The 25,953-nt window shown below is 44.0% G+C and overlaps 1 protein-coding gene across 4 annotated transcripts in view; it reads right to left on the reverse strand.

The window, feature by feature from the left end:
• The window catches only part of LOC118224910 (cadherin-18), a 199,698-nt gene that overhangs the window by 34,576 nt on the left and 139,169 nt on the right, over nt 1–25,953 (reverse strand). For all 4 annotated transcript variants that reach the window (XM_035412762.1, XM_035412763.1, XM_035412764.1 and 1 more), the window contains 2 exons: nt 22,711–23,005; nt 11,805–11,924 (listed from right to left, as the gene is read on the reverse strand). In XM_035412762.1, the coding sequence (XP_035268653.1) occupies nt 11,805–11,924; nt 22,711–23,005 (415 nt within the window). The remainder of the gene's footprint in view (nt 1–11,804; nt 11,925–22,710; nt 23,006–25,953) is intronic.

Below are 25,953 nucleotides of genomic sequence, written 5' to 3' on the forward strand. Positions count from 1 at the left end.
CCAGTAATAGAAGTAGTCGCAGTACTTACTAGTGTAACATATTCTTTTCAGCAATCTTCGGATGATACCATAACAGTGTAGCATTACCAGAGTCAAGCTTTCGGGAAAGTAAGCAAGCATGGTGCTCACAAAGACAAGACTGGGTCAAGTAGCCCCTTCATAAACTCTTCATGTCTGAAAATGAAACTCTTGCTGCCTTTAAGTCCATCTGTGTTCAGCATTTGTAGAGGACCGGGTTTGAAATAAATCCTGAATTAAACAAAAGTGAAAATAGAATTATGGTTGTTGCCAGTTTAAGACATTCGTTTGTTATTTCTTCTTTTTCCTTAACGTTAACATTTGTGGCGGTCGTTCGCCTCTTTAAAACAGAAGCCCCCCGGAAGCCAGCGTCCAAGTGGCACAGGCGCTGCTTCTCCTTTGATCCGAGCGGCAGCGGAAGTTAATCTTCTCAGCGTGCTACCGGCCCGATCCGAGTTTTCTCCTTTCAACAGAAGAATCGCTCGCAAAAAAAAAGTCACATCGGCAGGGAAATGAGCCGACTTCAAATGAAAAAGGAAGTCATTGCGCTGGAGGTGCCTGACAACACTTAACTCTCCACGGGTTCACTGATTTAAAGCGAGAAAGCTGCTTAGATGTTTAGACCCAGCTATTAACTTCGACTTCAAAAACAGTCCCATCCAATTCTCGGATTGCAAGCTTTCGAATGGGACAGCCAAGCAATATTCTCATTGTTTTTAAAAAATTTTTTACTAGTATTGTTGCGTATTTCTGACAAACGTACGGTAACTTGACCCTTTGAACAGTCAACACCGCAGTTTCCATACAATTCCTAAAAAAAAAAAAGAAAAAAAAAAAACATTCTGAGGGTGTGGCAGGTACTGCAGCAAAATGAAAAGAAAGCATTACGGCTGAATTTATTTCTTTATTTATTTATCTCAGCATTTTATTATCCCCGTGGGCCTCTCAGAACAACTTTAAAAGACGTAGCGTTAATGGTGCTGCTAATGGTTGATTGTACGTCATACTGAAAAGTGCTATGAGTTCATTTGGTCTGTACTGTATCAGTGTGTGTGTGTGTGTGTGTGTGTGTGTGTGTGTGTGCGCACGTTTGTTTTTCTGTATATGTAGGGGGCGGTAGGGTGGTGAAAGAAGCTGTGTCCTTTGTGTGATAATATATTACTCATTAAAAAAAGAATAATATATATCCAGCTGATTAATATTATTAAATGATTTTGTTGTCAATCTCTCCACAGCTGAGGTATGCCATCAAGCCAATATATGAGACTTTTCAGGTGCGAATCCCCAGTGTTCCAGTGCAGCTCAGCAGCAGATTAGTACTGATTGATCATTCTGTATTATCAGAATGCAGTAGCCACTGAAGTCATTAGTCGGTCTCCCGTCATAGCAATACCTCAATTTCTCCCTCCAAATTGAATTATCTACCCCTGAAATTACATCCTTCCCGATATGGGCACACCTCAGGTCTCGAAGGTATCGGGTGAAGCGGAGAGGGCGTCGCAGGTCGAGCTGTCATCTAACTGCGGTCGTCTCGTTTTCGGGTCACAGCCGGCGAACGTAAACGCCGTTCGGCCGAGGAACGGGTTTCGAACTCAGTTCTGCAGGAACCGCTTTGCGCATGAACGTCTTCGTTACGACTACAGAGGCACCGAAAAACGTAGACATGTTCTGACCTTAATTGATCGAGGGACTAGCTGTAACGAAAACCAGAAGAAATGGCGCGACATAGCTCAGGCGGTAAGACCGATTGTCTGGCAGTCGGAGGGTTGCCGGTTCAAACCCCGCCCTGGGCGTGTCGAAGTGTCCTTGAGCAAGACACCTAACCCCTAACCCCTAACTTCTCTGGCGAATGAGAGGCATCAATTGTAAAGCGCTTTGGATAAAAGCGCTATATAAATGCAGTCTATTTACCATTTACCAAGAAATAAATAAATAAAATAAATAAATAGGGGTGCCAGGACTGAGAATGTAATCTTCAGGATTAAGGGGTCTGGCTGCTGATTAGCAGTTTGTAGCAGCTCCACACTGAGGCTGTACTCCTGTGAACCAAGAATTAAGAAGCAGATCGGAACACTGAACCCTGAGCCTGTCCCCCAAGGGATGGACGGCTCCGTCCAACACAAACAAGCTCAGCACTTCTTTCTGGTTCAAAAAGACTTTCTGGACAATTTCACAACCTCCATTGGGCTAAACAGAAAGTTCCTGCATAGATATATCATTTTACAAAGAAGACCCTAGAATCATGCAAAGCAGACACACTTTTGTGTGATTGTCCACAGCATTTCAAATCCAGAAAAATGTTCCAGCTAAAACATTGTTCAACTTTAACAGAATACTTTTAGCACTGAGGAGTGCATATTGGTGTGTACCTACCTACCTTCCTACCTACCTACCTACCGACCAACCATACCGACTGACTAAACTGCAGCCTGTACCTACCTACACGTGGTCACTGCTGGCCTCTGATAAACTCCATCTGAATTGATTTACCACCGGGTCTAGATGTGCGTTACACACGAATGCGTAGCGCTGGGTCAGGTATTTCGTGTGCTGTACTTCTGCCAATTTTAGCTCACTTTTCAGACCTCTCCTCCCCGGCGTTGTTCAGCTAACTCCGAGCGCTGCGCTCTGCTCTGCTCTGACGGTGCCGCTGCTTTCCCCGTCTCGAGTCAGAGAGCACAAAGTCCTCCACAGTGCTCCCCGTTCGGGAGTCTAAGCTTTTTTAAAAAGTATGTGGCCCGGCTCCAGGTAACCATAAGAGGAAGAGGAAGGCACTTCACTGTGAGGTTACATAAATCTGCGGCCACTACATAAGACTACATTACGTCAGACACCACTTCATGGTCTGACTTTCAAAAAATGCATGGTAAATTTATGTGGGTTCCTAATTTAGATTTGCTTATTTCTCTCTCTCTCTCTCTCTCTCTCTATCTCTCTCTCTCTCTCAGTCTCTCTTCCTCTTTCTCTATCTCAGACATTTTGAAGAACCCATTTGTTGGAAAGCGGGCATCCTATGGCCGTGCCACGTTGAAAGTCACTGAGCTCCTCAGCGCAACCCGTTCCACTGCCAATGTAAGTCCATGAAGATCGCATGGCTGCATGCCTGATTTTCTGCACCTGTCATGTGAATATATATCCCCGGTGTGAAGAAATCTTCGGAGTAACCATTGATGGACAGCACATCCTCTGCTGGCGGTAGATAGGCTAAATGGTAATAGGGTGGTAATGGGGAAACTTATCAGACCGTACACTCACAGTGGTTGGGTAGATTATAGCCCAGGGTATAAGACTGTCAGGTAAAATAGAAAAGTCTGCATTCGTCAGCACTCGGGCCTGATTAAAATCCATTTGGCCCCGCCCGGGCATTGCGTTCACCTTCACATCACGTGACCTAAACAAACGGCTCTGATTTGCCGGATGTTCCATTTATGACAGTGTACTGAAAGCATGCTGATCAACTGATTTAATAGGCCCAATCAAAACAGCGCACTGAGCCAGATACTGAAGGGCATTCCTTTTGCCTTTATTATTCAAAGGTATAACAATGGTATAGAACCTGCATTTGCATGTATTATGATTATTATGATTCAGCAAATCAGAGCTTTAGAAGGACAAGATAAATGTGCTAGTAACGGATGTACAATATTTGGTAAAAAAAAAAAAAAAAAAAAAAAAAAGTCCAATTCATCCAGAACCCCCAAAATTCAGCTGAAATCTGGCAAGCTGTAAATAAATCCCAGAAATGGTCCGGTCATGGCTCTGCGCGGACTGCACATTACGTTCCGGTCTGATTTATTTCCAAAGAGAGGTAAAACACCTCAGCAGGCTGAGGACGGGGTGCTGCGCTCGTCCTGCAATCGAGCGTCCCATTTTTTAAAAAAAGACCTTATTTCTGTCCACTGTGCCAAAGCCAATGATAGAAAAGAGAGAGAGAAAAAAAGTTGTTTACCAGAGACCTGAGAAAGCCTTTCAGAAGCCTTGGCAGGGGGTGGTGTGGGGGTGGGTGTCCCGTCCCATCCTTCCCCGACCCGTCCCGTCCCGTCCCATCAGCCCCCCCCCCCCCCCCCCCCGCCCCGCGTGCTGGATGATCCCGAGCGCCGGTACGCGGATGCAGTGGGAGTCGTACCCGGCCCCGGAGCGTGCGGCGTGCCGCCACGGCCTGAGCTGATCTGACAGCCGTCGCCCGGGGGGGAAACGGTGATGTAACACCTGGGAGTCTCACACCTGGGCGCTTGAGTGGAGGAACGCAGTCACCTGACAGACCACTGCCCCGAGGGTGACAGAGATCCAGCACACTGCTGTATACTGATCCTACATACATTTACACTGCATTGATTTTAAAAAGTTAAATTAAAAAATATTAGCTATGAAACTACATAAAATAAAACTATAAAACTGCAAAGCAATAAACTAAACCCAGTACTCCATTAAATATCACTTCTGGCAAGTGCAAGGCACAATTAAATAGGGTTTTATTAAGGTCATGAACTCAGTCAGAGTAACCAAACTGTTCAATTTGCTTCTAATTGCTTCCTTAGTGCAGGTATAAGAGAGCTTTTAGTGTCTCATTCTAGGCTTCTGATTGCCTTTGGAGTCGGTTCTTGGCATTTGTCAAGGAAGCTTGAAAATAAGAAAGAAAAACAAAAGTCAGGGACTAGACCAAACCTTAGGCTTACAAAAATCAACTTTTAAGAACATCGTTAAGAAGGAAGAGAGCACTGGTGAACTCAGTAATCACACAAAGAGCCTGGTAAGCAAAGAAGACCTCTGCAATTGAGGACTGAAGAATTCTCACCACTGAAGAAAATAAAAGTCTCAGATTGTATGGGGGGGTAGGGGGGGTTGTATGCATTTTTTCCCAAACATTATGGAACTCATTGTGTATTATCCATTGCTGGACTTTTAAAAAATTTGTTTCCTACAGTAATTTCCAAGTAACATTGTGCAATTATTGTTACATTGCCAAACATCCTTCAGAGATGATCACGTACCTGCCATGGATCATCACTAAACGTTTGTCACAAAATATTCATCACCAAATGCATTCCTGGCGCAGTCAATCGGACAAAATCTATTTATTAATTTGTTTATGTACGGTTAATCACTCGTTCTATCCAACATATGCCACTGCAGCCCAACGCCTGGCTCAGGCTGTTTCTCAGAATGGGGTTCTGCAATGGTGCCTGAGCTCTGTACATGAGGACAAGGAGGGGGTGGGGGGATTGAGGGAGGGGGTGGGGGGATTGGGGGGGGGGGGGGGGGGGGGGGTCCTCTGGAGGAGACGGAATGTGTGTCACTTTCACAGCTTCGGCAGTTTAAATATAACTGCTCTCATGCGTCCGCTGCAGGACCGGGACAGACAGGAACACGGCAGCAGCTCCACGCTCTTGTGCTTCTGTGACACTTTCCCCCATACATCCAGATTACACACACACAAACGCGCACACACACACACGCACGCACACATACACTCTCACATACACTCACACACACATGCACACATACACTCTCAAACACACACACACACACGCATGCACGCGCACACACACATGCACACACTCACACACACACGCACGCACACATACACTCTCACACACACGCACACATACACTCTCACACACACTCTCACACTCACACACACATGCACACATCCGCTCTCAAACACACACACACACACATGCGCACACACACGCACACACTCACACACAAACACACACATGCACACATACACTCACACAGATACACGCACACACACATACTCTCTCTCACACACACTCACACGCACACAAACACACGTAGTGCACTCTGTAAACTTCAGTAGCAAACCCGAAAAATGCATTTAGAGTTTGGGGTCTTCAAGTGCACGTCCTTTAAATGCACTAATATGGGTCTGCTCCAGCAGCATAGAGAGCTGGTTCATATTTTCTCTCTGTAAGTGGTGTGTAGTGGCATTTACTGTCCCTATTTGAAATTTAGCAGCACCTTATCAAAGCCATAACAATAAAGATATGACCTTTCTCATACAGCCTCAACGCTGCTAGCTCCATTAGACATAGGTGTCCAGTGAAATTAGACTTTCAGTTCTGATGTTTCCCTCATGGGTGCAAACCCACAGTGTTATTTATTTATTTATGTATTAATTCATTCACTCATTCATAAATACGAGTGCACTACACAATATAAGTTTTTTGCATGTCAATGTTTCAGCCCAGCTCAGAAAGAGGAGGTCTCTGGTTTTGATTGGTTGGGTCATGATGATGACAGGTTTATGTTTATATTCTCTCATGAAGGTGCCATTTCAAGGAGGGGAATGCACCCAGTCCTGACAGTCACATGACATAAAAGCACAAGACCTAAAAGAGTTCTGGAACGCTGGTGGAAGGATCTTGCGCGCTGGGCTTCTCGACACTCTCCCACAGTAAATCATACTAAGCGTCATGCTTAATTACGGTTTGGTTGAATCACAGAAGTGACCTTTACCGAAACACTAGTAAGACAAATACAGGCTGAACAAAGCTGTGTAACAGAGGTGCAAACATTGTTTTGTTCCCATTGAAAGGCAACATTTTTATGCTGCACATGTCGTATACAAAACAAGCCATCTTGTGCCTTGTTTTGGATATCGACCAGCTCCTGCGTCTGCTGGGTACATTTTACTGCTTGCTGCCTGTGCATACACTACATGGCCAAAAGTATGTGGACACCTGACATCCAACATCTTGTCCAAAATGATGGACATCGATATGGAGTTGGTCCACCCTTTGCTGCTGTAACTACCTCCACTCTTCGGGGAAGGCTTTAGAATATATGTTGGATGTCCCACACAAAGGGCGGGACCCAGAGGAAATCAAAAAGAACAGAGATTCATTAAATCCCTGGGTGTTTAGCAGACACACTTATTCAGAACAACTCATACAGCTTCCTTACATAGTATCCATTTATACAGCTAAATGGTTTTTATAATTTATTTTTACTAAAGCAATCGAGGTTAAACGCCTGGTGGTCGCACGGAATAGAGCCTGCGACCTTTCGGTTACGAGCCGAGTTCCCAAACCCTTACACCGACCTCTTCAGCGTTTGCAGGCAGTTTACAGTATGCCAGGGCCTCCTACTGTAAAAACCAGCCCTGGGAATCCGCGTGCGAGCCCGTGGCCATGACTACCGTAACCCCTGAATCATAACGAACTCTTTAATTGTCCGTGAATAGACGCTGCCGATGTCTGCGGAGGGATGATTTACCCTCTCAAGTGAAATTGTGTCAGAAATAGCTCCGCACGCCATGAAGAATAAATATCCCAGAGTCGCACCCCAGGGCGCTTAATCAGTGAGATCAGCTAACGCTGTCGTTTTTCCTTCAACGTGGCTACGCTGAGAAACGACGGCGCTTTAAAGCGATCGCTTTGTGAATCAGTTAAAGCGCGGACTGGCGGGTGAAACTGGTGAGGTCCTAATTGTGGGAAAGCGTGGACATCTGTTCACTGTAACTGAACAGTTTGTGGAAAAAATGAAGAGTTCAAAGACAAAGGAAACAGTGTGTGCTTTCGTCTAATTTTTTTTTTTGCCGTATGCTGTGGACCGTTATCTGCTTTCATGTTATCCTGTTAATTATTTCAGTTTGTGTCTAAATATGTTTTTTTTTCTCTCTCTCTCTCTCTCTCTCTCTCTCCGCCTTTAACTTTTAAATTGTTTACCTGCCCAGAGACTAGAGTTGAGAATTAGCCAGCTGGGTAAATCTGGGACATTCACAGAAACGTCAGACTGATCAATGTGCACTGTCCCTGTCAAATCAGATTCATTAAAAAAAAAAAAAAAAAGAATACAATAAAAATACAATGAAAATGGAATTTAATCAAACCGGAATCGTGACAAAGGGAAACTGAGAGAAGCAAAAACTGAAACATATGTTTTCAGTGGCCTTGAGAGTCCGAGGAGGGAGAAAATGCCCATAACCCCACACAGACTAAAAAAAAGACTAAAAAACAACTCTTCAACAACTCTTCATATTGTTCCATGGCTCCTGTGACCCCCACTAGATAAGCTTCCTTTTTCTCTTTCCTTTTTTAAGATTGCCATTTTAATAATTGCTATTGTTATGGCTGTGCAAGGATAGGCTTTCTGTCTCACAGTAATTTCTTAAGTTACAATGCAAATGTAAATGTCACACACACACACACACACACACTCACACACGCACACACGCATGCATGCACGCATACACAGATCAGTTTTATTTTCATTATTCCCCCTTTCTTCGCACTCAGCAGTATCCCAGCCAATAAATCATACCAGGGAGGATTTCGGGGAAGGATCAAAGCTGGTTGTGAAGCTGCGATCTTCATTTTCTCTGCTTTTGTACAGCTTGCTCAATGTTTATATATTTCATTTCCTCCTCTCCTATCTGGCTGGAAAATACTGATCGAGCTCGAATCAAGTGTCCAAAAAAGACCTATTACACACAATTATGAATCAATTATTTTACCATCTTATTTAATGGCAAAAAGTGAAACTGCCATAATCATTGTCCGCTCCAACCGACAGCCATTAGCCCCGCCCCGTTCATTAAAACAGTGTCTTTTGCCCTGAGCACCGTGCGCTCCAGTGTTCCTCATTTTGGGCCAGTCCCCGTGAAGTCCGCGTCCGAGTAAGGAGTTTTTAAATCAAGACGGCCATTACCACAACGATGGGGCAGTGTGTGTCATCACTGACCGACAACATGGACGGAATTAGCATCCGCAACCAACGGCACGCTAATTTTATCCAATCAAAATGTTTTGCCACGGGTAAGCACAGCAGTTTGATTGGTTCATGCATGTGGTCCACTCATCAGTATTTAACATGAAAATAGGAGGTTTATCACGAGAACCAGGAGATCTAGCAGCCAGACAATGAGTGAAGAGCAAAGCTTCATTAAACCAAAAATAGGTGGAGCTTGCGTACATTGTCAGTGACACACTGACTTCAACCAACCGCTGATTGAAATTTCCCTCAGAGTCTTTTGATTACATTGTTTTCCATCAGAAGTCTCTTTTAAGGATACTTCAAATTATATTTTGTGCCTCTGGAAAATGTGAAGTGGCGTAAATGTCACCTTAAAGTGTTTTAAACTGTTCTTCTATGACCATTTTTTTTTTCAGGGAAAGAGGAAGCACCCCACAGTCTTGAATGCAATCCAGAGTTTACCTGTGCAGGCTGTTCCAGATAGTGATTCATGGGTGGTCTCCCCCTCAGCCAATTAGGGCAGGTTTCAGCTGACAGGATTCCACACATGCCTTGTTCCACAAAAAAGACCCCCGCCCTCCCTCACCCCCCTTCAGCTGATCAGGCAGATTTAGGTCAGATACTTTTGTGAACATTCTTTTCTGAATTCTCCAGGCTGTACTCCCTTTGAGGGAGAAGAGAGAGAGAAAAAAAGTGAAATTACAAAAACCTTTTCACTGGTAGTCATATTGAGGACAAAAATGTGGACTGCTTCTCGACTTAAGTGTCGACCAATCAACTACAGGAACGTGATCAGTACAACCATGCATTGATGCGTCGTGCTAATGGAAGCTCGATATAAATAAAGCTTGGCTAATCCAGCCATCCGACATTCAATCAGTACCCCCAACTCAGCATGCAGAAAATCTTTACTTGGCTTTTCCGTAACCTACGCTCTGCTGGCATAGCTGACCATGTCAGCATCAAGGGAAAGGTTTATGGGTTTATGTACGTTCTCGAAATCAGTGCCAGTCGTCGGGCCGCACCATACAGCGTCCGGTCGATGGGCAAAGAGTTCAACAAGAGCTCCACAAAGCAGTAACTATGAACGCGTATACAAAGCATGTTTCACACTGGAGGGCTGTGAACTGACTTTACACCGCATCGCTGACATGAGCAGTCTCAGAACTAAAAAATAAACAGAGAGCTCATTTTCACTTTCCCACTTTTATTTTTGCTGCTCTGAATTCTATTTCGGAATCTTAGAAAGTGAGCCTGTGTATCATCGAGCTGTATGCATGTGTACAGAAATGCATGCATGGATGCACACCACACACACACAGGCACTTACACATACACACACAGACTCACACAGACACTCACACGCTCACACGCACAGACACACACACCACATACACACGCACACACACCACACACAGACACACGCACACACACATAAACACACTCACACACACGTGCACACACACACAGACATGCACACGCTCACACATACACTCACACAGACACTAGCACACACACACACAGACACACAGAGAGACTCTTGCACAGGTGCACACGCACAGAGACACACAGAGAGACTCTTACACAGGTGCACACGCACACAGACATGCACACGCTCACACATACACTCACACAGACACTAGCACACACACACACAGACACACAGAGAGACTCTCACACAGGTGCACACACACAGAGACACACAGAGAGACTCTTACACAGGTGCACACACACAGACATGCACACACTCACACATACACTCACACAGACACTAGCACACACACACACAGACACACAGAGAGACTCTTACACTGGTGCACACGCACAGAGACACGCGCTCAGAAGCCTTTGTCCCGCTTCCTTGTCCCATTAAAGTTGAATGCCATTTCACAATGGCAGCCAGCGTAACAAAACATGCGTTTGTGAAAACATAGAAAGCGCATTAGGTTAAACCTGTTTCAGTCTTTACTTCAACCTCATTTTAAAAGCAAAGAACAGAATCTCTAAAAGCTATTTAAAAAAAAAAAAAAAAGCTTTCTTCTTTTGTCTCCAGTGGGACGTAGTCAATTAAGCCGCAGAAGGCTGCAGAGATCCTGGTGTGCTATGGAGCTCCACTGAGGCCGGTGCTGTTGTTATAGCTGCTTCAGCGCTGTTCTGTGGGGCTCTGTGACTGTGTCTGCCGTATTGCAGCCGAACATCACAGCCAAAGACAGGTTTTAATTAGCCGACAAAAAACCGACGATGTAAACAAACCGGTCGACTGAGCTCAGGAGACACCCTTCCTAAACAGATTCTCATTTTTTACCCCCCCAAAAAACAACAGATACGTTATTTTCTGTTTGTTTTGCTTAAATGCATCCGCTCTTTGTGAGTCACACACTTTTCACACAGCTAAAAAGCGTGTGACTCACTACCCTGGAATACAGTGACCTACAAAAGAAAATAAAATAAATAAAAAAAACAAACATTTTTTACATTTCTGTAGTTCCATAACTGGGCCTTTGCCGCAATGCTCAGGGATGTTATTCATTTATTTATTTATTATTTTTCTTTTATTTTCTTAGCTATAGAAATAGTAGGAATACAATCAACCTGCTCAATCCACAAGAACTTGTACCATCCAGCCGTAAGTGCACAGCACATTTTCACAACAGCAGTAACGCCAGATACTTTATTGCATACAATGTCCACATCCTCAACAAGCTACAAAGCTAAAAAAGGACTGTCGCTTGTATGTGAGGCTCTACAACACGCAGAACATCACTCTGTAAACCAAGGACTGCTGCTCGCATGTCAGTCTGTCTTCCATGCTGAACATCAATCTATGAACCAAGGACTGTCACTTGAACGTGATGCTGCACACCGCGCAAATACTGAACGCGCGCGTCGTTTTGCATCTTTGTAAATGCACTGTTTCATCACTGTTGTTGTTTTTTTTTTAACGCAAAGTCCATAAAAGTAAATGTCCACCGTGATGCCCAATAATTTTCTCAAAAGGACACTGAAAAGTTCCATTAAGTTTAATGGAGTAATAAAAATAATAATAATAAAAAAACAGGTTCTCTTACCGGTTTTGGGATCCACGGAGAAATATGGCTGCCCCTGCAGAATGCTGTAAACCACTCTCGCGCTGTTTCCATAGGTGGGGTCATCGGCATCACTGGCAGTGACCTGGAACACTGAGGTACCTGGGGGGTGGGGGGGGGGGGGGGGGGGTGGAGTCAGAGGGAGGAGAAACTGTGATTTTATGAACACATGTATAATTAAATTGAAGAACTTGTCGCACATTTACTTTTTTTTGTTTTTTTTTTTGCATGTGCTGTGTGTGTGTGTGTGTGTGTGTGTGCACATGGTGAGTGTCTAGCTCAGGTTATTTCTATTTGTATATTTTTCTGTTAAGAATTAAAAATGCTTTTTCGTTTGAGTTCTGAGTAGGAAAGAGAAATGTGTCGAACCTTAGGAAATAGAATTAGGTTACTTTGGGATTCGTGTGCCATGTGTACTTATGACTGTGAGAACGAGCTCAAGGAATTTCAAATTACCGTGTGATGGAAAAGTGGAAGGCAATGCCTTAGGAGATCGCTCCCCCCCACCCTCCACCCTCCACCCCTACCCTACCCTGTCGACTGTGCAAATATCACAGGGATTATTTCATTATTTCTCACAGACTCTCATCTGAAAGTCAATATTCCTCAGAGTTCAAGCAAAGCAATTTGTAAGTTTATGCCAGTAAGAATCAGTCTGACATTTTTTAAAGCTTCCGTTTAATCACTGCGACACATACTCTCCCTGGTGCTAAAGGTGGGATACGGATACAGCCGTCGTTGAAGAATTCTCAACGTTCAGAATATTTCTGGAGAGGGCGGGAAGGAACTTGGTGGGGAGGGTTGGAGAGTTTAGGTGCTTTTGTGATGAACGTCCACGACTTTAACACATACCAAAGACATTTGGGGGGGGGGGGGGGGGGGTGGGGTTCCTTGACTATGGTTTCATGACACAGCATGGTTTTGTTGCCATGGCTACTGTGGCCCATTCTAATTTTGTCAAGTAGCACATGCTGATGGTGTTGGATGCAGTATCTATTACCCCTGGCAGTCAGCACCATGGAGAGCTCCCAGCCCAGCTCCAAGCCTGTGCCCAGTGCAATGCAACACCAGCAGCACATACAAATTACGCAACTCCAGCAGCTCATACAGATAACCCAACTCCAGCAGCACATGCAGATAACCCAACACCACCAGCAGCACATACAGACAACCTAACACCAGGAGCACATACAGATAACCTAACTCCAGCAGCACATACAGATAACCCAACACCAGGAGCACCCGCAGATAACCCAACAGCAGCAGGACCTGCAGATAACCCAATGCCATCAGGACCTGCAAATAACCCAACACCAGAAGCACCTGCGGGTAATGCAACACCACAAACTGCCCATCGAAATGGGCTTTAAAAAGTCTTTCGCAGCCTCAGGAAGTGCTGCGGTCCCGTAGCACAGCACAGTTAGCGTCCCAGCGCTGTACAGGCTCTCTTATTCCCTCAATCTTTCAATGCGGTTTACAGCCCTTTAGCTGGGTCCCCTCAGCTGAATGGGCTTGCATCAGCAGCATTGGGAGGCTGTTGGGGGGGGTTGCTGTTGGGAGTTTTTAAACCCAAAACGCCCCAGGCTATGTCTAAAGCTTTTCACGCCAAAACGTGTTTCGGTGAGCAGGGAGATGCCGATTTGATCTGCCACGCCGGATCTTACATGTCAGACTCATATCCCCCGCTGGCTCTGGCCCAGGAAACAAACACGTTCTGTGTTTTTTTGTCCTCCCCTCATTGGGTCTCTCCACTCTGAAGCCAAACTGGATGTGATTTATGCTCTGTTGTTCTCTTTCCTGGGGTATTTTTGTTTTTATAATTTTATTATTTATTTACCTTCGTGCAACCAGGTAGGTCAGCAGAGCGCTGCATTCTCATTTGCAGAGGCAGCCTGGGACTTCAAAGCGGCCGGGGAATTGCAAGGCATTGTGGGTATTGTGTTTCCGCTCAAACGGAGGGAGCAGATTACCAAGTCTGATGTAGCGAGCCAGTTTGAGGGAGACTCGGCCCGGCCACCCACATTAGAGCTCCAATTTTTGGGAACGGTGACTTGAGATATCTAATGACCACAATAACTCAGAACCTTGGCTTTAAATTGTTGCCGGGGCAACAGCTCTCACATGGCCCAGAGCAAAGACTGCCCCCTGCTGGCCCGCCAGCACAACTTTTGGCAACAGGCCTCCTATCCAAGTGCTTTCCAAGCACACACACATAGTGTTCTTTAGGGAGAAAAAACCTAGTGTTGGCATTTTCATGGAATGATTTGATTTTGAGACACGAATGCAGTGTTTTGGTAGTCTTGGTGCATTTTGTGTGCGTGATTGACTGTTGTGCCCAGCTGTGTGTTGGTTCAGAGAACTTTGTCACGAGTTTTGAAAAAATGAGTAATGTTTGCAACCAATTATACAAAAAAAAAAAAATAAATTAAAAAAAAAAAATAATATATATATATATATATATATATATATATATATATATAAACTGTAAATAAAATAAAAACATAGGAATATCGGTCAGCTATGCTTCAGTTCAAGCTTCTTTTCCACACTTCAGATACCAACACTCCCTGCATTCCCTCTTAGCTGGTTTAAAGAAATGGTTCATTAGAAAGCCAGCCAATTTAACACTGGCCACACACCACATCTTGCTGTTTAATGACACCCAATTAGATGACTCATAATGAGCTAAAATCATCTGAAAGCGGAAGCGAGTCCAGCTATTAAAACATGCGAATACGGCAGACTCGTTCTGGCAGTCGAGTCCACGGGTTTGATCCAGCACTTCATCGAGTGCACAAACGGACGGCTGACTGATGTGAATTTAACTGCGAGAGAGAATTGCGGGCTCTCACTCTATTAAAGAACTTTGGGCGTTCATCGCTTCCCAAATCCCTTCACCTTGTCAGAAACAGGGTACTTAGCAGTTAGCTTTTTCAGTGCTGATACGCGCTGTCCGTGTCAGACTTGGTGCGAAGCTGAAGGCGCTGGAGGAGCCTATCCCAGCATGCATTGGGTGAGAGGCAAGAATACACCCTGGACAGGCTGTCAGTCCGTCACAGGGCACACACACCATTCACACCCCCTGGACAACTCAGACTCTCCAATTACCATGACCTGCATGGCATTGGATTGTGGGAATAAGCCAGAGTACCCAGAGGAAACTCACAAAGATATAGGGAGAACATGCAAACCTCACACAGAGGGGCCCTCGATTCAAACCTGTGACCTTCTTGCTGTGAGGCACCCCTTGCACCACTGAATTTGTTTTTTTTTTGGTTCTTTTTTTGGTTTGTTTGCCAACCCCACAATGGAGCATAGATGGCTTAATTAATAGCCTGATGTTACTAATTTCCCCTTCCAGTGCTTTCTCTCTGGCCGGCTTTCCACCAATCTGTGCTGTGTGCAGCTGACTTCCAGGAACTTCCGCAGGAATGACAAAACAATTATTGCAGTTTTCAAAGCACAAATTGTCTGGCTGAAATAGGATTTGAGCAGACAGACCTTTTCCTCACTGTCTTTCTCTTAGAAAAGAAACCTCACACAATAGCCAGAATGTGCCCATCATTAAAAAGAAAAGAAAAGAACTCAAAAAGTGGTCTTTCCTTTTCATTGTTACTTCATTGTGTACTTGTGTGTGCGTGAGTATGTGTGTGTGTGTGTGGTGTACTTGTGTGAGTGTGTGTGCATGTATGTGTGTGTGTGTGTGCGTGCATGTGAGTGTGTGTGCTTGCGTGCGTGTGTGTGTGGTGTGTGTGTTGAATGTGTGTGAGTGTGTGTGTGCATGTATGTGCCTTTGCTTGTGAGTGTTGGTGTTTGGGTGTATGTGTGTGAGAGTTCACACATTGCCTTGTTAGCACCTGTGTGCAATGGGCATTGTCACTGCACACCACTTCACAGATCCTGTGAGTCTTTTGTGACTAGCAAACAGGACTCATGATAGCAGATTATAGTTTTATAGGTTGTAAACTAGCACCAGGGAGACTTACAACCCACTGAAAATGCTGATGTGGAAAAATAGCACCAATTCCACTTTGTTTATTATGTTTTATGAGACCCTTTAATGCCTGCACACTGTCAAACAAGGTTAGATGTATTTAAGCCTTTAGCTTGTTTTAAAAATGTTTGCTACAGCAAAACCAATATTTATACCAAATTCATTTTCAAGATACTGGTTCCTTCCTGTGTAACAGTGCCTTGCACCTATTATAACCTTAAATAAATAAACCCAGATTGCCCAGGACAATTTTTGGCTGGACCGCAACAGCGGGGCCAGCCCTACAAACGCGAATATCTGTGACCGAGTCACTGAGTTATGAAGTTACACCATTGGTCAGCCGGTCCAGCCATATACTAGGTTTTGACCTGGTCTTGCTTTTTTTTTTACACTCAAAATATGAAATCACAACCAATGTGAAATAAAATACATTTCGCTGTGTAATTAGTTATTCTGGGTAGGTTGGGCAAGAATATTGTGTATACGCTTCACACGATTTGTAGCATTGTTTAACTATGGTTGTTAATGCCACTCTTTGAGATGCAAATCCTTCAGTTGTAGCACAATTTAAATAAATAAATTAATTAATTAATAAACTGAAACAGCAAAACTACATCACACAAAATACAAATACAATAAGACATAATATAGAGAAAGGAACAGATACTCCATAACCATTGTTACCATTTATTCACACCTTTTTTTACATGCTTTATATAAAGTAATGTCTATTTTCACTTATATGAACTCTGATTTACATGATTTCCTTTCTTTCTGAATGTATGCGCTTGAGTCATCAGCTGATTAAGATCACGTTACAAATATGTGAATATACAGAGAACGTTCATAACTGAACGTCCTAATGCTGACGTAACAATCATGACTGGTAACAGACAGCAATGGAGTTTTGGAACACTCACTTAAAAAAAAAAAAAAAAAATTGAAAAAAAAGAATCATTCCAGAAAAGCCAACTCTTCAAAGGGTTAAAATATCTACTGAGCTTTATCTGTTGCACAGTGTCACACTTTTCTCTCACTCTCTCTCTCTCTTTTAGAAATGCAGCCAAGCTGAATCCCAGGCGATAACTCCACAGACAGCTCCAGACTCTAAAGATGGCCGACACTGGCAGTGACACAGCGTGCTGTCACCACTGCATTTCTCACACGGAAAGATCCATCTGCTGTCTGCCAGAATGAGTCTTACGCAAGGATATTTCTAAACACGCCCGAGGCAGGTTATAATTTTGGGCTTTTTTTTTGTTGAAAAATGTAAAAGTGTAAAATGAAAAATAAAAGTCAATCTCAGCCTTCTAACTCAGGCACTGGCAAAGAAAAAGAACTCGGTAGACTTTAATATGTAGTTTTCAATGACACACACACACACACACACGCACACATACAGATATTTTAAATATGTACGTATCAATTAGACCGCAAAAACGGTCATGGTGTCCATGTTAACTCAACATTACCCAGAACAGAAAACATGGTGTGAATGCTTACTATTACCCAGAATAACGAACGGGCTATCCACGCTAACTACATTACCCAGAATAACAGACAGATTATCCATACTTACCAGAGATGCAGAGAGGGTATTCATGCTAACTCCATTACTCAGACCACAGAGAGCATATCCCCGATTAATATATAATATCAGAACTGCATGAGAGGGTATCCATGCAAACCACATATAACCCACAGACAGTACAGACAGTAAATTCACATAGACTGCCCATTGAGAGGGAAACACATTCATGCTACATGCTAATTCCATAACACCTAGTGGGACACCCACACACACACACACAAACACACACACACATGCATACACACAAACACCACAGGGACACACACACACACACACACACACACACTAAGAAAAGGGACTCACACACAGCCCATTTCCCAGTAAAGGAAGCAGCGAAGGGCTGTTCACTGCTCCACAGTGGCCAGTGAACGCTCTCTGCTCTGAAATGAGTTCCATCGGTGCCTTTTCTAATCGCTTTTGGACCAAAAAACAGCATAAACTTTGCTGGAGGCTAGGAGTGATCTTTCGGCTAATTAATTCCAATCCCCTGTTACTTGATCCTAACCCTGTTTGACCCTGATGTGCTCTCTCTCTCCATTTACTGTCTCTATTTCTCTCTCTCTCCTTCTCTCTCTCGCACACACACACACACACACTCAAAAAGAAACGCGTATGCATACGCACACACACACACACACACACAGTGGAAAGGAGGCAGTCTCTTGGGGGAATCTTGGTTTCATTCTCATCATGCACACTCTCAGACCAGCTGTTGGATGCTGCTGGATATTGTTTTGTTTTGCGGTTGGCGTGGTGCAGGGCCTGGAACACTCAATAATTGGAGGATATTGCCTCAAATGAATGACTTTCAGCAGTTCTGCTGTGCACACTGAAGCTCTTCATTAAGTCACAGTCCGCTAATCTTTAACAGAGACACAGCTATACAGCGTATAGACTAGTCTTACAACACCTCAGCAAGACAGGCAGCGTATAGACTCAGAATCTGTATATATTCCTCCTCAAATGTGACAAATCACCTGCGATATGAGACTAATGCAAGTATCACGATTCCTGCCATCAATAAATCCGGCCAAACCCACGTTACGCCAGACTCATTTTTGCTTCTGGCGTAAACGACCTCATTTGCTGTTGGTTGCAAATGAGGTCATTCTTCGTCTGTTTGCTCTGAGGCCCATTAAGCATTATTATTTTCACTGCATTCAAGAAGTACAGTAATTGACCAAGACGTTGCCCTATTGGTCGGGCAGCTATTATGCATTATGGAGAGAGTATAATCTGATTGGTCTTCCCCAAGATCAATAAGATGTTTCCAAGACACAGAGCTAGATTGCATCTGTGTTCCAGTTCTTACCGAGGATCAGGTCCCCCTTCTCATGTCCTTATCTCAGAAAAGGAGCTCAGTGCTACTGCTCTCAGGAAACCTTTTAATACTTAGAAAAAACAGTATTAGAAAATAAGTTAATCATCTTAACAATAAATAAATAAATAAAATACATTTAAAATGTACATTTAACTAAATACATTTTTCGAGTAAGAAACACGTCACTTCCCTTCGGCACTTTGAGAGTTGATGACAGCCATAGACAGCATGCTGTCAGCATCTTAAAATTGCATCAATAAATATGCTCCCGTATCCCTTTCTCATTCAATGGAGCCACTAGCGTTAGCAACAGATTTAATCCGGCAGACAGTTAGCAAACGTTTACCTAATAAACGAATACATTAAATAAATGTGAAGGCTTTGACGCTTTAGTACATTTATTAGGCCTCAAAGTTTTGTTTAGTCTTTTAATAATTTATACGAAGCAGGGAAAATACTGTTCTGTTTGAATAAGACGCAGAAGGTTCATCTATACTAACAATGACTGCAGTAGTTACCAATTACTTCTAAGTTTCAGATTTGTGAAGCAAAAATGGTCATCACGGCTGTTTGCAGCTTTGAACGGGAGAAAGGGTTTGTCCCCAAAGTTTAACCTTTTATGTTGCCATGGAAGCTTGTTTTGTGGCTAGTTATTGGACTTGGCAGGCGTCAATCAACTTCCTAAACCCAGCCCCTGCCTATTTAAGGTAGACTGATGAACTTATAATCATTGATTAATGGAATCCCTTATATTTCAGATGTAAGGAAACTCTATAGGAAGTAGACGTTCCTGCCAGTGATAAGAAGTCTGCCGTTTGGGCAGACAGCATCCAGTCACCTCAGTCAATTTTACGACCCCAGTCTTCTGACTACTAGACCGGTGGGACGTAGCCTGTTTGTGTGGATGCAAGACCGTAAGCCATTGCTGTTGGAGTACCAATTAGTGGTGCTGCATGGCGTGCCACTCGAAGAGGTGTTTAAGGAAAGGCCTGTGTGATTCCACACTCATTTCCACCGCTTAGCTAATATGTCACTGTATTGAACTGCCTGTTACATAATAACAATAACAATCATAACGATAATGTAATAATAATAATAATAGCTGGCGATGCAGCCATAATTCTGACAGCGGCAGAGAAAGGCCATAGGGAGAATAAGCTCTGAGAGAAAAAAGGTAAAAATCGTAGTAAAAGGAGAACTGTGGAAAAACGGCGTGTGATCGTGAGATGGCATAAAGGCAAAAGTGATGTGTGGACAGGAAACGGCCCCAACCAGTGCACTTTACGTGCAGTACATATTCATGCAGCCTTCATAAAGTATTTATAACACCTTCATTACCTAAATATAACATCTTAATAAATCATTCATAAGCACGAGTGCAGGACCTTTTGATCTCCCGTGGTATGACCGTGAATCAAGTTACATCATGTTTTGCGTCACATTCGCTTATTGCATTTTAGATAAGACGTGTCGTGACATATTTTAAAAAGCATTTAATTGGCTGATAAATGTTTTATAAAAAAAGTGTCATTGTGTGTTTTTAACATCATCCACTCACTCGCTCCCACTCTCTCTGTCTTTCTTATGATTCAGAGCCAAATCATCAGGTAGTACACTATAAACTCTGGCTTTACGGCATGGCCTGTTCGTGCCTGCGGTGAAATTTCCCATTCATTTTTATCCACCCATCCATTCATCCATCCATCCATCCATCCATTCATCCATCGGGTGACAATGGGTGAAAGCAGGTCAGGTGACCAATGCCTCGTAGGGCCCACACACCATTCATTCACACATCCATACCCCAAGGACAATGTAGACTGTCTAACGCGCATGCCTCTGAATCAGTGCCCAGAAGGAACTCATGCGGACGTGAGGAGAACATGCAACACTCCACACAGAAAGGCCCTCGGCTGGAATTCAAACATGGCACCTTCTTTCATTTATTTATTTATTTATTTATTTATTTATTTATTCATTCATTGTGCTACCAAATGCACAACATTAAATACAATAAAATAAAGGATGGTATAAGAAAAGAGCCTTTCGTTTTTACCAAAAATGGTATTTTTCTCAGCCTTAAGTCCGGCACTGAAAACATTCCAGCGTGTATAACTGTGTCTTCAAGGTTTGTTTTATATACAGGATCATTAAATGATGAAATCTGCCCACGGGTCTTTTTCAACAAGCCTTAAAATGAGCCGGCAAACACCAATTTATGCAACACAAGACACAAACACAGTCTAGCCCACCACAGAGGAGTTTTTTGTTTTGCTTTTTGCTTTTTTTATGCAACATGAATCTTTTTTAGAATGTGTCCCAGTGGTATTTCTGTGTCTGTTATCGCCTTAAAAGATATACTTTTTTTGTTCCTTCTGTCAAGCGCAGAACAAAGTAGCTTTTGTTCGCCCAAGCTATAAGCAGAACCAATGAACAAAGAGATAAACAAGGACATCACATGATGCGAGGCATCAGAAGAGCTTTTCCCTCCAAGGAGACACGCAGCATTTTCCCTTCAAGTAGAGGATTCCAAAGTGTAGGCGAAGGAAGGTGAGTCCGTGTATGTGTGTGTGTGTCTGTGTGTGTAAGTGATGGTATGTGTGTGTGTGTGGTGGTATGTGTCTGTGTGTGTGTGTGTGTGTGTGTGTGGATTATGTAAATGAGAAAAACAGACATACTGTGATAAAGCAGACAGAACACAGGCTGGCATTACACTTTTAAAAGTTACTTAAGGCCTCTAACCTCAAGGATGAGTCATCATTCTGGAGATCACCATATTTTGCGCCAATTTCTTAGCCCTGACAGTTTTTAGATGCATTAAAAAGATATGGTACATGTTGAATATTGCTGGCCTGTGTGGAGCAATTCCATAAAAAAAATGAAGGTAAAAACCACATATATCAGGTAACCCGTCATCTTTGCATCAGTGCAGCCCTCTCACAAGAGCCGTCTCGGGCAAACCTGCACGTTCCGCCCGGGAATCAGCAGAGTTTTATTTACAGCCGGCTCTGTCGGGGAGCAGAAGGAGAAACATATCCTTCGCAGCACCGGGCTACATTTATTGACCGATTTCCCCCCGCTGGAAAATTCTTGCGAGTGCATTTGGAGGGAGACAGCTTTAGGATCTGGAACCTTTCCAGAGATAGTCACGCCCGGCCCCAGCCGGAAACTTATGCCTCGAGATCGCGATTCGGGTAAAATATCTTTTTAAGAACGCGGAGCCGCAGCCGAAGCCGTGAGAGCTGAGGAACGAGCCGAAGGGAGAGCGGAAGATCGGCGTCAGAACGATACGCCACAGCCGTCCGCTTCAACATCTTCCTCTTGGCTTCATCACCCCCCCCCCCCCCCCTTCTCGCTGTCAAACGCGGTAACACGATCCACAAAATCCAGAGAGCGGAGTCTGGCTGATGCACTGCAGCGCTAAACCCCTCTAGACAGTGAACACGTCCTGACCGATACAGCTGCCACAGGCAAGAACATAGAACGGTAGTCAAAAATGTAACAGTGGATACGATCGATCTGTCCTTCCTGTCCCAAGCTTTATTAAATATTCAAAAATGTAACTTTCTGAAGTCTTATACATATCCCCTGAACCAATAACAACAACAATAATAATTATATGATTGTTATCATATTAGCTAAAACATATGATACAAATTGATATTAGCTATCATAAACAAGATGCCCAACGCACTTTAAGCCAGCTAAATAAAAGAGGACTGGAAATGCACTCAACAGCCAGGACGGATGATAGCTAATATCTCCACTCTTATGTTAGCTATCATCATATGGTACCGACACATATGATAGCTAACATGTCAAGACGTTCAGAATGCATATCACAGCACCATAGGACCATAAGGAGATGCCCAATGCGCTACATTCCAGCTAAGTAAAAGAGGACTCGATAGGCGCTCAACAGCGTCGACCGTAAGGAGGAATCAGGTAGCTCAGGTAGTTCAGCAAACCCAGAGTTCCTTACCGACTTCTGACATCTCTGGAACGGACGCCACGAAGGGACCGTCCGGAAACTTGGGGGCGTTGTCGTTGATGTCCTGGACCTTAATGATGAACTCGGACTCGGGCTCCAGGGGCTTGCTTGTGTGCCGGTCGATGGCCTGCGCGTGGAGGACGTAGTGGGCCTTCTTCTCCCGGTCCAGGCTCTTCGTGGCGTGGATGTCCCCCGTCACCTCGTCGATGATGAAAATGGTGCCGGCCCCTTCCCCGGTCAGGATGTACCGAACCGAGCCGTCCCCTTTGTCTGAGTTTGAGTGAAGCTGTCGAACGAAACAGATATTTCAAATTTAGAAAAGGCGGGCAGGCAATAACAAAAAAAAATAAAACAAATAAAAGTAAAGTAGTAAAAATAAAATACAAAGTAGTGCACAGATAATTTTTTGAATTATATTACCACTGGTTTATACTCATCATACTACTATAACAAAGTACAATCAGTTCACTTATCATTAGAACAAGCCAAAATAGCCTACAGGCTTAAGAGCCAAAGCTATGTATTAGCATTTCTAAGTCTTTCTAATTCGATCTGTATGACCACTTCTTCCATTAGCATGCCCTGGCTATGCCATTAGAGACAGCAGGTATAAACAGAAAAGGTAATATAAATACACTTGTCACTGGACACCAGAACGATAGCCTGAATGTTTAGAAGGCAAAGGATTAGCATTCATTTGTTCTTCATAATTAGATCCACGGCACAATATACAGTTCAGTCACTTAGCCAAAGCGACTCACAACGCTACATTTCACACGATAAGCAGACACTGTAATAACCAGAGATAGGTACAGCTACAGTCATATAAGCGTCGCAGTAATTGTGCTCGGTAAACAGCTATTCCTTGCTCTTCATGCAATCAGGAAAAAAAAGGTGGATAAAAAATACAGAGTAACGTTCACTTGCCATCGGCACGGCAGCCTTTAATTTGCATTCACTGGTCATTTCGCGTGAGGAAACTGTGAGATTAAAGAGCTCCGGCCCAAAAGCAAACATCCAACGATGTGAATAACATTGCAGCACGCTGTGAATGAAACATCTACGAGGCAGGCCTGTGTGTTCACAGGAACCCAGGTAAATTCGCATTACGGCAGCAGCACAGCGGCGCACAACACGATTTGAAATGTTGTTACACTTATTCGAAAACTTTAGAAAGGTTAAACTTTGTAAACTCTATAACTGTATTAAGCGGTTGATATAAATGGTACGTCCTGATTTTGTGGGGGGGGGGGGGGGGGGGCATTACACCAGAGGGGCCAGACACAGGCCATAAAGTGAACTAACTAGGCATGGATACCGAGCGGACGACTTAGGTGAATAAATCATACGGACAGAAAGCAGTGCAGTAAGAGTTTTACCAACTTTAAGAAAGAAAGAAAGTAAAAAAAAATCTCCACATTTTGTTCAGAAACTGACCTGCTGTGTTAAAGACGTGAACATTTCAGATATGTGACCTAAGTTGTATATTTACTTAACGGACTATTTCTTTTATTTAATGCCCCCAACGTCCCAAAAGAAACAAAAAACTTCAGTCTCTAAGCCCCCCAATGGCTAACAGTTTGCCTCTTCTGGACAAAAGCTCTCCCACCCTGGCTGGTGGCGAAGCCATTTCCATGGAGACCAGCCAGGGCAGAACATAAGGGCCACACGTTGGACAAATGGAGCGTGAACTGTCCTTAGCTGCTCTCTGAAGTGCTAATCGGGGGAAGCGCGACGCTCAATGAGGAGCTGAGACCCGCCGGTCGTCCAGCCCACAGTACGGACAGCGAGTCCGCCCGGCAGGGTCACGCAACAGCCGTCTGACTTATTAACCGATTTCATTCGTCTGAAGTAACGAAAAAAAAGTCTGAGCATTCTGACATATTTGCCGAAGCCACTGGGGGTAATTTTTCCACTGACATTTCAGGTTTCAGGCATTCAGCTGATGCTCTCGTCCAGAGAGATTTGCATGGCATTACATCCATTTATCTTTTTTTTTTTTACACCAATCCATTTAATACAGCAGGGTATTTACTTGAAACGGTTCGGGTTAAGTAGCTTGTTTAAGGGTAAAATGGCAGCGCCTCATCTGGGAGTGGGGCTTACTGCCGCTGAGGCAGAAACACAGACCCCTAACGATTATGCTGCACTGCCGTTCTAACGCCCCAAGGTCAAACACCCCTGTATTCCCCCCCCCCGGAGATCGACCTTGCAACCCTCCGGTGCCGAACCACGGTCCCTCTCAGCACGCTACGCCATGCAGCCGCCAGTGCCCTGCAATGCATCTGTACTCGATCGATACAGGAGACAGCTAATGTTTCAGCATGAGCAAACACTCCAGTGAAAGACTGTAATGGGACATGCACACACACACTCACACATGTACACACAAACACACACACACCTACGCACACAGGCAAATGCACATGCAAAAACACACACGCACACACACATACACACGCACAAAGACACACACACTAAAGAAAAGGAAAGTTCCAAGGCAATCAAAATAATAATAATAATTATTATTATTATTGTTCATAATAGCAACACATTGTTCATTATTACACTCGACGCAAATGGACCACATCCTATTAGTTGTCAGGCTTTCATATGACACAGAAATTTTTATTCATTCATTCTGTCTGTTATATAAATGTATATTTTATAGGATTTGAGTCTATACACAATAATAAATCACCCTTTAAATGTCTTCCTTGCGGCTTGTGGTGGTATTGGGGCCCATTTCCACGACAAAGTAGCATGTTTTATTTATTTCCAGGCCATTAAAGGAGACAGGAACCTGGGGGGGGGGGGGGGGGGAAGCTCCTGACCGCGCGTGATGAAATCGAGCTGAACAGAAATCACCTTCCTTTCATTTTCCCGCACAAGCCGAAAGAGAGAAGATTACCCAAGAACTCCGGCTAATAATGCAGTTCAATCTACGGAACGATCCATATGCGTACACAAAGGGGGGCGGCCTACTCGTTTAAGTAAGCGTCGCCACAGTTCTACCGCAGTGGCATCTTGTGATTGGTCACAGGCCACTTAACGTATACGGTGGTGGATAATTCCTGCCGTTATCGTGTCCTCGAAGCCTCACTCTGAAACCGCAAGGCCGTGATGTCAGTGATAAACGTCGATGGCGCGCCGGTGAAAGAGGCTGAATGGGATGGCACCACGCATGGCGTCTCCAGAAGCTTGTAATGACGAGTCCCCGCAGCTGGGACGGAC

The sequence above is a fragment of the Anguilla anguilla genome, chromosome 4 (assembly GCF_013347855.1).
Source record: "Anguilla anguilla isolate fAngAng1 chromosome 4, fAngAng1.pri, whole genome shotgun sequence".
NCBI lineage: Eukaryota > Metazoa > Chordata > Actinopteri > Anguilliformes > Anguillidae > Anguilla > Anguilla anguilla.